Consider the following 16113-nt stretch of genomic DNA (forward strand, 5'->3'; position numbering starts at 1 on the left):
ATGGGAAGTGTTTCAGGGTGGGGATTCCAAGACGTTCCACCCTGAGGATGTGTGAGATTAAAACTGGAAAAGACATGGGTCATTCTGGCAACGGATACTTATTGGACATTATGTGCCAGACACTGTTCTAAATATCGGGGTCCCAAAGGTGAACCCTCCTGACATCTCATGGAGCTAACTTTCTATTGGGGAAGGGAGGCGATAAACAGGTAATAAACGAACCAATGATAAGGGAGCATAAATATAGTAAAGTGGGGCGGCGGGAACCCCCAATGATTTACCACCGGTCCGGCTGCCACTTTCTGCGGTTGGAGAAAAAGACAAGGCAGAGAAGCAGGAGTGACCTGCTCTGTCCATCAGGGATGGCAGAGAAAACTGTCTTCCTGCAGAACCAGTCCTCTTTTCACAGCCCCTCCTAATTATGACTTTATTTCCCTATCATTATCTAGCCCTTCGTTACCAGCACCAAGGGGGGGAGAGCAAGCTCTCAAAGACCCCCGCTTGGGTCCGTCCATCTCCCCATCACTCTCCAGGGGCCAGAGCCCAGGGAGAAGCCCGGGTGGGGCGGGGCCTCCAGGCTCGCCGGCGCGTCCGGCAGGTGGCAGCCGCGAGCGGCCGCGCCCCCCGCGCTGCCAGCCCTCGAGTCCGCATCATGGATGTCGAGCTCTCCTATTTCGCTCTGCTCGCTTTGGAATCCAAGAACCCAGACGAGGACCAGGATTCATGAACCGGTCGCAGGGGCCCGGGCAGGGGCCTCTGGCTCCCGACGCTGGCCGAGAGGTGAGTCCCCGGGCGGGTCGCTGCTCCCGAGGCCGGGCGGGGACGCGCTGCCCCCGCCCTGCCTCCCTGCGGTCCACACCCCCTTTGGGCTCAGGAGCGGCGTGGCTGGAATAGTCTGGGGCGCGCACGAGCAGGCGCTGCCAGCCCCGCTTCTGCCTGGGATTCGGGTCGCCAGGAGCGGGAGGACCAGGACGTCCGTGTCCTCCCCACTCCTCCTCCTTCCTGCTCTCACCTGCGCCTTATTAGTCGACTCGCCTTCAAGGCCAGTGGCTCCAGCTTACACTGAGAGGGGACGGCAGGGGAGAGAGAGCACCTGAGGATGCAGAGCTGACAGTGACTGCCTTTTCACCCCCAGGTGATGCGTGAGGTGCCAAGAACGGAAGATTTAAAAGGCAGCCGGGGCTTCCGTATTGAATGAAAGACCCAGAGCAGAGGCATCACCATGAACACAAGCAGTAAGTGGGTGCCTCCTATCCTTTGCCATGGGAACCGCGGTGGGGGCGGGAGGTGCCGGAGCCGGTGCCGGAGCCTGCGCCGGAGCTGCCTGGGAGGCAGGAAGGAAGCCCAGCATCTGCGTGGACACATGGCCCCCAGATTCCCTTTTGGTGGTTTTTTTTGTCGTTCCCTATAAGAGGGATGTCGGTCCAGTGTTTCATGATAATTTTGCTAATATTTTATGGGCAGTGCCAGTTGCCTCTGCTGGGAAGGCTGCTGTCTCCTTCTAGCAATGCCTGGAGAGGCCTATGAAGCAGTAGTGCTAGCCATTGTCTGACTGTGGCGGGCTTTTAGGAGACTTCCCTATGCACCTCTGGAAAACCAAGGAGGGACATGCTTGCTAAGCTGGGAAGAACCAGAGGCCCTCCAATGGGGGGTGCGGGTGTGGGTAGACCGTGGGATGGGAATGAGCAGTTTGATAAACAACCATCAGGAAACCACCTTTGGGTCTAGAGACTTTGAAATACCCAGATCCATGCGCCTCCAGCCCTGTTGGCAAGGGATTGTTTTCTCCACACATGTACAGGCTGTTTAGCCCTCCTGGCAAATGAGAGAAAAGGGACAAGCCCTTTGGCCAAGAGCTCTAACTTGTCAGAGGCAACAACTGCTTTCCAGACCCCAGATCAGACATCAGGGTTGGACATCAGCTGCTGAGAAATGCAGTCAGAAATACAAGGGAGACACTGTCTCACTGTCTATTTCTCTTTAATATAGTCCCTTTGACCACAGGCACCAGGCAGTGGCCTGGGAAGTGCCCTGGGAGGGAGATCTGGGTTCAAGTCCCACTCTCTTGTCAGCTTAGCTTTTCTGGGTCATTCTAGCATCGAATAGGGGCTGTTGAACCAGAGGACCCCTGTAAACAGTCTCAGCCCTGAGTCTATGATCTTTGTTCCCAGTCCCCTCTCTGGATCTCAGATTGGTGAAATGAGAGTGGTTAAATTAGAGACATTTCTGAGGGGCCTTAAAATGTAAGAATCTACGAGGTTCTTTTTAAAAAGCTAGAGCTGAGCAGCAAGCCCAGAAAAATCAGTACCTTAGGAGGCCGTGTCCACTCAAAACCCACTATTTCCTCACCCCACCCCATCCCTCCATTTCAAGGCTCTTGGCATAGACAGGAGAAAAATAAATCAAAAGGCACTGAGATGGAAATGAAATATATTTATTTACTATGTATCTGTATGACTCATCTCCCTGACGTCTCCTTTTGTGTAGTACATTTCTATGCCAAGCAAGTGAGCAGGGCTGGACTCCCTTTGCCTGTTACAGCCAAAAAAATTTTGCCTATTGAGTTTGACAATCTGGAATAGTGTTTTGGCTTCATAACATGCTCAGGAACAGAGCAAAATTCTCTAGACTCTCATCACCTAGTGGGCCACATTTTTACATCTGCATGCCTTCAGAGAAATAAAGATGTGCATTGCCTGTCACATCTCACTATCCCTAGGAAAAAAATGTATTTATGGGAGTCCTTTCTCACTAAAATAGCAGAAGAGAAAGACGGCTCATCTATTTTTCAAGAAACTAAAAAATAAGGTTAACAGGCAACTGACTCTGCCCTTTTCTCTCTCTCCAGAATCCTAAGGAACTCTCGTCCTATTAGTAACACTGGGTATTCTTAAAAGAAAGAAACAGAGTTCTTACTTTTATTTTTTTTTTTTAAGAAATGGTAACTAATGGAATTGGATACTATAGAAGATGAGGACTGAGAAAAATGTCATTCTAGCTGCACGTCCTTTTTCTAAGTGGGCAGAGTATGTTCATTTTCTAGGAGTAGTAGAAAATAAATAGAGCAGAATGGAATGGGCAACCCTGGGAGACCCTGAGCTCCCTGTCAGCGGATGTCACGCTGAAGAGTTCACTGGGGAGATCTTTGGGGGAGCCTCAAGGGCGGGTTCTAGGGCTGGACGGGATAATGAGCAAGGTTCCTCCCGACCCTGTGGAGAGAGTAGAAACCAGACTTCCCACAAGTGAAAGAGTGACTGGGTCATAAATTCATGGGGACAGGGCGTGGTCAGGGAGTCCTCAGGGTCACCCTATCCAAGCCACAGTGTCCTCTTCCTTGACTTAATTCTCATGCCTGAAAGTGTACAAACCCTAACTTAGTAGTGTGTGTGTTTTTTTAACTTCCCTATGCTGGATATTCACTCTCCACCAGCCCCTGTGCTAAGCACTTCACTTACATGGTAGTATTGAACTCTCACACCCAACTTATGACATGGGAATTATTTTTCCCATTTTCTAAGTGAAAAGTTTGTAGCTAATGGTCAGTAGCTTGTCCAAGGTCATGCAGTTGACTATTAAATTATCAAAGGTACTTGGACATGTAACATAGTCCACAGCGTGTGCCGCTCCTAATTCCTTAATCTGGAGAAGGGGAGCATGGGGCTGTGGTCTTTGGGCAGCATGTTAGAGCTGATAGAGCTTGGACTTTGGATTCAGACTGTCCTGGGTTCTGGTCCACTTTTCTTCACTGATTAACCTTGCAGCCTTCAGCATGGTTGTGCCATCTGCAGAATGTGAACGATGGCCTCAGCTTGGAACCGGGATGAAACTAACGTTCTGTGTAGAATGTGGAGGGTGGGCCCTTGGCTGGAGCTGGCATCACACCTGCAACGTGGTGGCCACTATTTTCATTGACTTCTGGCCTCTTGAACTTCACGCCTTTGTTGTAAATTGTGAAGAACACCTTAACTGTGGTTTTGAGGATTAAATGAGATAATATAGGAAAAATGCCTCGGAAACATTCGTAAATTACTTTTATTAGTAAGAGACACATTTCTTAGATGTCAAAGATGGAAGAATGGTCGGTCAGTGACACGCCAGTTGTGAATTTTAGCTTCATCAGAATCCTATCTTCTGAAATTTAGCTGAGAATCAGTATACCAAAAAGTGTGTACTTGTGAGAAAGGTGTAATTTGGAAGGGGAAGGAGTTGGGGTGGGGGCAGTTAGACCTGATAGAGCTAAACAAGTAGGGTTTGCCCCTCAGAGCCAATCAGGGTGAGGTGAGGAGGGCTCCCTGAGGAGAAAGTCACGATGAGCCAGATGCCCAGGACTTGTTTAATCCTTAATCTACATGTTTTGTCCAGGAAAGACCTGGGTGTCATGTTAAGAATACTGTATCCTAGTGTGATTGTGAAGACCTTGTGGATCACACCCCCTTTATCTAGTGTATGGATGAGTGGAGGAATGGGGATAAAAACTAAAGGACAAATGGGGTGGGATGGGGGGATGATTTGGGTGTTCTTTTTTCACTTTTATTTTTTATTCTTGTTCTGGTTCTTTCTGATGTAAGGAAAATGTTCAGAGATAGATTGTGGTGATGAACACATAACTCTGTTATCATACTGTGGACAGTGGATTGTATATCATGGATGATTGTATGGTGTGTGAATGTATTTCAATAAAACTGAATTTAATAAAAAAATTAAAAATTAAAAATTAAAAAATAAAAAATAATAATTAAAAAAAAAAGAATACTGTATCCTCTCCTGAAAGCCTGGGCTAATGCTGAGACAGTACATTCCCTTGGGTTAAGGACTTCAGAGGGAAGGAAGAGAAAATAGGGCACTCATTCCCCCTTTGGCTTCTGTGGGGTGGTTCCACAATCCAGCCTTTCTTCCCCCTGCACATCCCCAACCTAATTCCAAGGATCTGTCATTTGTCCCTGACCTACTGAAACAGCTCCCTTACGGGCCTCCCTTCCCCTGCTAGCCTCCACCAGTCATTCTCTACCACCCACCCTTTGCATCACACTCTGCTTAAAATGTGGATTCTGCTACTCTTGGACTGAGAGACAACTCCTTGCCAAGGCCCACAGGGTCCCATGAGGCCTGGCCTCTTCAAGTCCACTCCACGTCACTCTCCATATTTCAGCTGCATTGGCCCCTTCCTTTCCCTCTACAGACCTGGCTCCTGCCAACTTTGCAAGTACCATTCCTTCCACCTGGAAAGCCCTCCCCTTCCCTGCACCAGCTCCTTTCCCCACCCCCAGCATCACCTGGGCTGGCCTTCTCACCCTCCCGGGCTGCAGAAACCCTCCCCAGACCCCCGGTTCAGCTAACATTCCCCTAAAAATTCTCTCCAGCTGCCTTGACCCTGTTTCTTCAGAGCTGTGTCTCTCTCATCATGCACTCATGCTTGTGATCATGGTTCAAAGCCTATCTCCCACTGGACAGCAAACTCCATGAGAGCTGTGGTGTGCTGTGGTGTACAGCCCCAAGCAGGGGCACATTCTGGAGCATTTCTTTGTTCCAATATGCTCCTTGGCCTTTTACCTGAACCCACACAGCAAGGAAGGTGCTGCACCCAGGCCTCTCCCTCTCACAATGTCCCCAGAGCCACAGGGGCACCCCTGACCTAAAGTGCATTTTCTGAGGCAATAATAAATCTTTTGTTATTCTCTGTCAGAGTCCAGCTAGCTCCATGTTGATCAATGAGTTCCAAGGCCCTTGGGCCCAAAGCCAGAGGAGACTGAGTTGACCACAGTGAGCCAGAGGCCATGGGCACCAGAGTCAATTCTTTGTCCCATGAAGAGCCAGTTCTTCACATGGGTCAGAACCCCCAGGAGTTCCAAGCATCCTCGAGGCTGATATATAAAAGTACCATTTTCCCTCATTCCATAGGCCTCCTGCTGCCCTCTGGCCCTCTCCTTGGTTTTCATCATGGATTGGCAGGCTAACAAACTAATTTTCTGAAGCAGACTTTGTTTTGTTGAAGAGAGTAACTCCCACAAAGGTGTCATAGGATAAGCAAAACCCATACTGGGGCAGTAAGATCTGGGCTTTGGGTTATGGATTCCTGAGTTCAAATTCAAGATCTATCATGCATTTGTCTGTGATCCTGGATAGGATAGATAACCTCTCTGAGCCTGAATTTTATGATGTATAAAATATGAGCAATAATGTCAATGTGAAGAGTTGCTGTGAACATTAAGTGAAAAAGCCTGAGAAACTGCCTGGCATATAAAAGAGTTTCAATGAATGGCATTGAATCTGAAGTTGAGTCGGCCATTGAGTAAAGCAATGTTCTGGAATGATGGTGCTTTAAGAACCATACTCTGATTAAAAATTAGCCCGTCCTGCTAGTATTGCCGGCAGCACTGGGTTTTATACGTAGGAGAGCCTTAGCTTTCAGGAAGCGTCCAGGAAGAATGTTTACTTGGTATTGAATATATGGCCTGGTTGAAAAGGGCATGGCAGGAAGTGAAGATTCCAGGCGAGAGATAACTGCCCTAGTTCAGAAAAGGTATGAGGGCCAGGTGGTTGTAAGAATAGAAATGAGGGAAAAGATACAAGATTCTTCATCTGCATGGCCTAGCACCTGATTGCTTATAGGATAAAGGAGAAGGGGAGGATCCTATCAGTTAGGGTGCTGGCAGGGAACAGGTGGGCAACTTAAGGGCAGTTGTATAGAGGGACTCTAAATATGTGGGAAGGGCGTAGAGAAGCAACGATAAGCAAGGATAGCCCAGTGCTAGGAAACTAGTCACAGGGCCCCACTACCCAACCCCATCTCTCCTGCCCCCAAGGCCTGAATGCAGCAAAAGAGGAACCCAGACACCCAAAAGGCCGGCTGCAGGGTGAGGGCTGCCTGGCAGGACTGTGGCCTCTGGCTCCAAGAAGGCAGCCAACCTATGGCAAGACCCCACATAAGGAACCAGGGGAAATAAATATCCTGACTTCCCTCTCCTCCCTGCCTCTGATCTCCTCACTGGCCAAATCCAACCAAAGCTAGAGGGCAAATGAGGCAGTTGATGAGGCCCTAGCGGTCAGCCTTTGAGGGCACCGTGCAGGGTAGAGAAGGCAGCAGAGTAGACCTGGAGGGGCAAGGGAGTCCGAATTGAAGACCTCCGAGCACAAAGAGCAAAATGACCTTCCTCTGCTAATCTCATAGCCCACTCATGAACTTTAAGAATTCCTAATGGAAAGGATCTATTACAAACACGAACACCGTAGAATGCCTTCTAAAGACATTCTAAATTTGCAAAACAAAAAATAGAGATTGTTTACTTTACAAGGAGAGAGGTTTTTTTTTAAAAGCAGTGCTTCCCAAATGAATGAAGCAGCTGTTGATAAATGTTTACTTGAGTTACTTGAGGCTAAAGGTGGGGGAGGGGGGAGAGGGTGGGTGTTGGAGGAATAATGTAAGGAAAAATTTTAAAACCATCTGAAATGAATATAACGCATCTCTGAAAATCACAATGTGATTTCAAGAGCACTTGTATTGCATAAAGGAAATGATATCAGTTCTGAACTCCAACTTCCCTATCTGGCAAAAGCTTTAAATTTAATCTTTCAGAGATAGTATCTACTGCAATAAATGGTCAACAACTGGCTAATATCCAACATTAGGCAGATACCATTGTAAAAGGACAGAAAACAACCATAGACATGCGTGAGCACCTTTGACTTTTTTTGGCTATTTTGCCAGTTAAATTGTTCTCCTATAATTCTTAGGGGTGTAAACTAAAGCCAGATTGACGGGAGTTAAATCCCAGCCCTGCCCGTTACTAGCTGTGTGTCCCTGGATAAGTCACTCGCCGTCTCTGTACCTCAGTTCTTCATCTCTGAGGATAATCACATGGGGATAATAATAGTACCTCTCATAGAGTTGTTATAAAGGATAAGTAAAATAATAGTTGTAGATTGCTTAAAACAATGCCTGGCACAGAGCAAGTGTTTATAAAATGTATAAGTATAGTGTTTATTAAATAAATGACTCCACAAGGAGAAAACTTCCTTGTGGTTTGCTTTCTTTGAATATCAGCCACTGCCTATGACTAATATGGGATGCTGATAGTTGATTATGAAACCCAACCATCAAAAGATTATCCTTCTCATCCTGATGCTTAAACCCTAATTTTGCCATCCCTAACCAGTGGAGGTGTAGCTTCTTCCTGAGATGCTGAAGAGATGTGTTCACATTTAGGAAGACCCCAGATGGGAGGCCCGCAGGTGAGTGTGTGTGTCTGTTTTCAGAAAAAACACCCCCTACCCTTCTTTCAGGTCATTACACACAACTGTAGCATTTCACAAGTGTTATCAGAATTTAACACCAAGGTATTGATTTTCAGTCTGCTTAGTTTCTGGGAATGCCCAGCATGGGAAATAAGTATGGGATTATTTATTTGTTCATTCAACAAATATTTAATGAATGCCAACTCTGCATGAGGCATGTTGCTGGGGACACAACAGTAAACATAACAGATATGACTCCTGCCTTCCTGGATCCTACAAGTCAGGCAAAATTGGCCAGCTGGTAGCCAACATAATAGGATGTGTTTTATCTACCCTACATTGAGTTTTCAATGAATTTGAAATATTTGCCCAAATTGAGAAATCTAGCCTATCTTTAAAAACAAAAACAAAAACTGGATGTTCTTGTACCCTTAGCCCTATTTTCCTACATGTGGGATTGCCTGTTTTGGATGAAGCAGGTATTCATCTGTAGTTTGCCACAGTTCCCACCAGTCCCTATTAAGTCACACAAGCACAGCTTAATATTTTCACGTTACCTTGCAACTGTAGGCATCTGAGTTTTTAAACCCCTGGTCGATGATCCACATAACATCAAACATGGAGAAGTGTATCCTTACACAGAGATGTGGAAACAGCAGCAGATCTGTTAATTATTACGGGAGAAAGTCCTGTCTGGTGTTAGCAATTGATTAACCCTTCCATGCTTTTAAAATCCTCTTGAAGGCGGTTGCTGCAGGGGAGAGGCTAGGCCTCCCTATGGTTGTGCCTAGGAGCCTCCTCCCGGGTGCCTCTTTGTTGCTCAGATGTGGCCCTGTCTCTCTAGCTAAGCCAACTTGAAAGGTGGGGTCACTGCCCTCCCCCCTGCGTGGGATCAGACACCCAGGGGGGTGAATCTCCCTGGCAACGTGGAGTGTGACTCCCAGGGAGGAATGTAGGCCTGGCATCGTGGGACGGAGAACATCTTCTTGACCGAAGGGGGGATGTGAAAGGAAATGAGGTGGGCTTCGGTGGCAGAGAGAATCCAGGGGGAGCCGAGAGGTCACTCTGGTGGGCACTCTTACGCACACTTTAGACAGCCCTTTTTGGGTTCTGGAGAATTGGGGTAGCTGGTGGTGGATGCCTGAAACTATCAAACTACAACCCAGAACCCATGAATCTCGAAGACAGTTGTATAAAAATGTGGCTTATGAGGGGTGACAAGGGGATTGGGAAAGCCATAAGGACCACACTCCACTTTGTCTAGTTTATGGATGGATGAGTAGAAAAATAGGGGAAGGAGACAAACAGACAAAGGTACCCAGTGTTCTTTTTTACTTCAATTGCTCCTTTTCACTCTAATTATTATTCTTGTTATTCTTGTGTGTGTGCTAATGAAGGTGCCAGGGATTGATTTGGGTGATGAATGTACAACTATGTAATGGTACTGTGAACAATCGAAAGTACGATTTGTTTTGTATGACTGCGTGGTATATGAATATATCTCAATAAAATGAAGATTAAAAAAAAAAAAAAAAAGACATAATGCTGAGCAAAATAAGCCAGGCACAAAAAGAGAGATATTGTATGTTACCACTAATGTGAATTCTGTGAAAAATGTACAATGTTTTATACTGTAGAATGTAGGGGACCTAGAGATACCAATTAGTGGAGGGGGAATGATAATCTAATAAGAACAGATAAACTATGGAGGGTAATCTCAATGTTATGGGAATGCTCAGGAATGATTATGGTTTGTAAACTTTCTTGGATATAGTAAGATCATGTTGGAAGCAATAGAGTTATTTTAGGTTTTTTTTTCTCTTATTCCTTTGTTTTCTTAGGGGTTGTTAATTTTCTTGGGGTATGGTAGGAACATGTTGGAAGCAATGTAGTTATTTTAGATTATTTGTTTTTCTTACTCCTCTGTTTGGACATGGTTTATTAATTTTCTTGGGGTATGGTAGGAACATATTGGAAGCAAAGTAGTTATTTTAGGTTATTTGTTTTCCTTAATCCATTGCTTTGTTTGAAATGTTGTGGGGTTTTTTTGGTTGTTGTTTGCCTGTTTGTTTTTAATTTTTTGATAAACAAAGTTAAAAAATTGAAAAAAAAATCAATAGAAAAATGGGAGTAAAAACTAAATGACAAATAGGGTGGGATGGGGGGATGGTTTGGGTATTCTCTTTTCACTTTTATTTTTTATTCTTATTCTGATTCTTTCTGATGTAAGGAAAATGTTCAGAAATAGATTGTGGTGATGAACGCATAACTATATGATCATACTGTGAACAGTTGATTGTATACCATGGATGACTGTATGGTTTGTGAATATATTTCAATAAAACTGAATTTAAAAAATAAAAAAAAATAAAATAAAATAAAATAAAAAATCCTCTTGAAGGGAGTAGAACCCTGCTACATGTCCTTATTTCCCCCGCAGACCCATTCCCAGAAGGGTGATATCATATCCTGTTGGATACAGTTGGGCAAACAATGTCCCACCCCCAGTTCCTGGAGGTCAGTCTTGTTTCCAGGAGAACTCAGTAGTAGGAAGTGGGGCACGGACCAAAAGAGGGCAATCTGGATAACTGATACCAGCTCTGGGGACCTTTCCCAGCCCAAATGAGGGCATCCTGGGAGGCTGAACTCTTCCAGAGATTGTTCTGATGCATAAGACGTGCCTGGTCTAGTTGGGGACATCTTGTTCCTTTCAGAAAGGTCAGTTTAGATACCCACCCAGCTGGGGAGTGATTGCTGAAAGACCACCCCCTAAGGCTACTCAAGACCTTTCTTCTATCTTTATGGCCTCCTCCTTGAGAAAGAATGGGAAGAAAGACAATTTTTTTTATGTTGGTTGAGAGTAGATTTTTCCTCTTTCCTTTGGAAGAAATCAAAGTGTGGCAAATAATTCATAGAAAGTAAAGCCTGGCACAGAGGCTTTGGATAGAGCCTCTATCTACCCAGGCACGCAAGTTAGTAATGAGAAAGTCAACTCCTCCAACACTTCCCTTTCCTTCTCTCTCAATCCATCACTGTATCAGGTCATTTCTGTCTTCTAAACAAGATGTAAACTCTTCCCTTCCTCAACTGCCATCACTTCCCAATGTCTGCAACCACCAGAAGAATCAGACCAGGGGAAGCCAGGCCTGGCAGCCACTGGAGTAAAAAGTTGGGGCAGGAAGTTAGCCGATCACAAGTTTAGCAAGAGGCATCTGAGCTACAGTGATTTTAGGTTGCATGGATGGGAGGTGGAAATAACCCCACTCTGAAGATCCCCGATTAGACTATCTCAGAAGCAATGGTTTCAGGAAGGACAGTGGTAAACTGAATTCTGCTCAGGGATGAGTGACCAGAATAGTAGAAGGACTTAAAACATGCTAGGAAGAAGACGTTGAAGGAGCAGGAGGAAGCCACCAGAGTCAGCTCCACATGTTGGTTGTGTGTCTGCCCTGAGACAATGGATGGTCCCTTGACAATTTCAGGTGATGCTACGGGGTTGGACCCTGCTCCCCAGAAGTCTGCAGGCCTCTCTTCTAAGTGTACTACCAACCAGATGGGGGGTACGTGTAGGCTCCCATTGCTGTGGCATCACTGTTTGCATGCCTGTGCAACAGCCCCACCCCCCTTCCTGGCAGAATTCCAGTCTCTACTGCCTGTATCATTTCCAAAGCTGTTTCCTTGCATCTGCTTAATTTTTTACAAAGCACAGGTCTTTCTCCAGGGGTCGTTATCTCTTGCCCTCCCAGCACCAGCAGAGCCAATGAGCTGACTGCCTTGCAGTAGTCTAATGACACAGTTGATCTATTTTAAGCACCTGAAGCACACTCCACCAAGTGCCAATCTTCCTGCTGCAAGCTGTTCTCAGCGTGCAGGAGCAGGGGCAGCCCAAGGTCTGTTTCTCCTTTTCAAGATCTGGGGAAACAGCCCAGTGATCCGGGCTTTGCCCATCCTAGGAAGGTCTAAGGTGACCGTAAAATCAGATATTTTCAGAGTAGCTAAGCCAGCACATCTGAGGGTCAGTATGAATTGCTGTGGAAGGAGAATTGCCACTGATGCCAGGATTATGTGGTGCAGGAACCTCAGGTGGCCATAAATCCCTCTTTCAAAAGGCAGAGGCAGAGCCTGGGCCCGTTTGTGCAGGAAAAAGGGATCTAGGAAGCAGCATTTAAGGAACAAAAAGAAGCCCCACCCCCATTGGAGATTCCTTAGCCTCAGACCAATTTTTCCTCTTCCTCCTAATCAAGAGACATTGTTTTCCAACTATAGCATATGTGAGTGCAAATGTTTTGCATTTATTATTTAGTATAATCCTTGCAATAATCTTACATGGGCCTTCCCTGAGCTCTGTATCTAAGGAAGGTTCCCCTTGTTATACTGGATTTCACCATTCTTCTTAGAACTTAGCACAATTGGGAATTACTTTATTCATTAGCATGTTTATTTGTTTCTCTCTCTCACGCACACAACCTTTTTTAAAAAATTTTATTCCCACACCATACAGTCCATCCTAAGTGTACAATCAATGGCCCCTGGTATAATCATAGAGTTATGCATTCACCACCACAATCATTATGAGAACATTCCATTTTTTCCAGAACAAAAAATCCCTTACCACTCCCTTATATCCCCCTATTATTGACATTTAGCTTTGGTATAGTGCCTTTGCTACAATTAATGAAAGCATATTACAATGTTACTGTTAACTATAGACCTTAGTTTTCATTAATTGTATTTGTTCCCGTGTATCACCCCATTATTATGTTGTAATAGTGACATACATTTGTTCTTGTTCATGTAAAAACTTTCTTGTATTTGTACAATTAACTACCATCATCATCCACTCTAAGTTTCACCAAGTCATACAGTCCCAGTTTTTATTCTCTAGCTTTCCTTCTGGTGACATACACAACCCTAGTCTTCTTTCAACTGTACTCACACTCATCTTTGTTAATTATACTTACAGTATTGCGTTACCATCACACAGTATTGTGCTATCCATTTCCGAACCTTTACAATCAGCATTATACATTCTGTACACTTCAGCATCAATTGCCCAATCTCTACCCTCTTTCTAACCCCTGATAACCTATGCTCTCAAATTTAACTACCAGAGTTTGCTCATTGTAGTTAATTCATATTAGTGAGACTATAAAATATTTGTCCTTTTGTTTCTGGCTTAGTTCGCTTAACATAATGTCCTCAAGGTTCATTCATGTCGTTGCATGCATCAGGACTTCATTCTTTCCTACAGCTGCGCAATAGTCCACCATATGTATACACCACAGTTCACCCTTCCACTCCTCAGTCGATGGACACTTGGGCTGCCTCCATCCATTGGCAGTCATGAATAATGACACCACAAACATTATGTACAAATGTCTATTCATGTCCCTGCTTTCAGTTCTTCCAAGGATATTCCTAGTAATAGGTTGCCAGATCATCTGGCAATTTTATAATTAGCTTCCTGAGGAACCACAAACTGCCCTTCAGAGTGGCTATACCATTCTACATCCCCACCAACTGTGAATAATTGTACCTCTTTCTCTGCGTCTTCTCCAGCACTTGTAGTTTTCTGTTTATTTTTTTTTAAACAGTCTCATTCACACACCATACAGTCCATCTTAAGTGTACAATCAGTGGCTCCTGGTATAATCACATAGTTATACATTCACCACCACAATCAATATGAGAAAATTCCCATTTCTCCCAGAAAAAAAAAATCCCATACCCCTCCCTTATATCCCCCCATTATTGACATTTAGCTTTGTCTTGCTCCCTTTTAACTACAAGCTGCATCATGGCTATGTGACAGGCCCTCACTGTTTTGATCACTATTGAATCCTCCAAACTCATCATGGCATTTGCTAAATACAAGCTCTTTACATGCATTGACCCACTTAACCCTCACAGAGTCCTATGAGGTAGATACTAATATTATCCTCATTTTACAGAGGAAGAATTTGAGGCATAGAGAAGAATTAGTTGGCACCAGATCTCAAATTTAATAAATGATAGAGCCTTAAATAAATGTACAAATGAGTGATTTTAATGGGTGTCTTAATTTCCTAGCTACTAAAAGAAATACCATACAGTGGATTGACTTAAACAATGGGAATTTAATGGCTCATGATTTTGAGTCTAGGAGACATCCAAACTCAGGGTCCAAAATCAGCAAATCGATGCTTTCTTCCCAAAGACTGTGGCATTCTGGGCTGACTGCCGGCAATCCTTGGTCCTTCCTTAGCTTTTCTGTCACATAGCAAGGCACGCGGTGGCCTCTCCTGGCTTCTGTCTCCATCTCACTTTCTCTCTGCCTATAAAGGGCTCCAGTAATCCAGATTAAAGCCCAACTTGATTAGTTGGCCACACTTTAACTGAAGTAACTCCTTGAAGATATCTTATTTACAATGGGTCCATACGTACCAGAATGCCGTCCAAACTGGGATATGCCATTCAATCCCCCACAATGGGATATACTTAAATATTCTCCTTTGCATAAAAGGAAAATGAGGTTCAAATGTAGTCATTTTCCAAGGTGGAGCAGGTGTTTGGGACCATGTCGTTCTTCTCTACTGCCTCCCTTCACTCCTGCCTGTGACCCCCTTTTCACCATCTTTCCCCTATTTTACTGCAGTGGAGGTCACAGGGGAAAGTGTGGATTGGCATGGCTGGCCGTGGAGTCTCCCACTGGACATCCCAGCCATATTCACCCATTCACTCAGGCAATAAAATGAACCCTGAAACTGTGCACGTGCCAGGCTCTGTGGGATCAGAGAAGCACAGCATCCCCAATTGTGGATTGCCCCTAGTGCTACCAGGGAGCAGACACGAGCTCCTATGCCTGTAACTCAGGAAACTGCTTGGGTGTGTTGAGAGGAGAGGTGAGACGTGGAGAGGAAGATGGGGGAAACTCCTTGGGAAGGTATGGGGAAGGCAGCATTCAGCCAAAACCTTGAGGGGTGAACAAACTTTTGTTAGGTGAAGTGAAATGGCAGGAAGGAGCATTCCAGATGGGTTTATCCATTGTTTTCTTCCTGCAATGGTCATTGTGCAGTGCCTGAATCCTGGCTAGGACTAGGTGGAAGGCAAAATAAAAAGACGCAAAGCATTTCGGGAAATGTCAGGAAGTCTGGTTTGCATATACTCTATAGAGTATACATATGACTAAGCATAGGTGGACAGTGAGGCGATAAGGCTGGGGAGTCAGTGGGGATCAGATCTTTAAAAGTTTTAAATGCCAGGCTGAAGAGTATTTCTTACAGTCTATGGCCATTGAGGAGCCATGAGAGGTGTTGAGCCAAGCAGTGACCCGACTAGGGCTGTGCATTATTTAGGAAGATTCCCCTGGCAACATACACCCCATGGATCAGAGCCTGCAGTGGGAGGCAGGCTGACGCAGGGGTGCAGGTGTGAGAGCACATGAAAGGGGGAGACGAGAAGCTGTGAAGAGGATGAGCCTGCCGTGGCTCTGCAGCACTGTTTTCTGTCAGCATCACTGTTCTTGAGCCTGTGGATGGACCCGTTATCTGATTCTGTGTGAACTGATACTCTGAAAACTAGGTTGCTGACCAAATCGAGAAGTCTAGTGTATTTGATAAGAGCTTGAGCTATGGAGTCAGACTGCCTGGGTTCAAGTTCCTGCTCAGCCACTTAGTAGCGGTGAATTGCTTTACCCCTCCAGGCTTCAGTTTCCTCTCAAGATGAGAATAATAAGTGAGCCATGAGTAAAAGAATGGCTATAGATGCTTAGCACAGCGCCTTGCATATGGAAAACACTCAATAATTTTATTAATAGTGTTAAATTAATACATCTGGAAGTGTTGGGAAAATCCCTTTTTAATATATAAATTAATCAACACATGGTATTGTTATGTTATAGTC

General features: G+C 45.1%; 1 protein-coding gene across 10 annotated transcripts in view; it reads left to right on the top strand.

The window, feature by feature from the left end:
• The first annotated feature begins 637 nt into the window (after positions 1-637).
• Positions 638-16113, top strand: part of ABLIM3 (actin binding LIM protein family member 3) — a 111112-nt gene continuing 95636 nt past the window's right edge. For 9 of the 10 annotated variants that reach the window (XM_037801349.1, XM_037801351.1, XM_037801352.1 and 6 more), the window contains exons 1-2: positions 638-780; positions 1136-1235. In XM_037801349.1, coding sequence (XP_037657277.1) covers positions 1223-1235 — 13 coding nt within the window. In that variant the 5' untranslated portion in view covers positions 638-780; positions 1136-1222. Of the gene's footprint in view, positions 781-880; positions 1043-1135; positions 1236-16113 lie in introns of those variants that run through there. The other variant, XM_037801350.1, reaches the window with a different exon arrangement.

This window comes from Choloepus didactylus, chromosome 13, assembly GCF_015220235.1.
Source record: "Choloepus didactylus isolate mChoDid1 chromosome 13, mChoDid1.pri, whole genome shotgun sequence".
Taxonomy (NCBI): domain Eukaryota; kingdom Metazoa; phylum Chordata; class Mammalia; order Pilosa; family Megalonychidae; genus Choloepus; species Choloepus didactylus.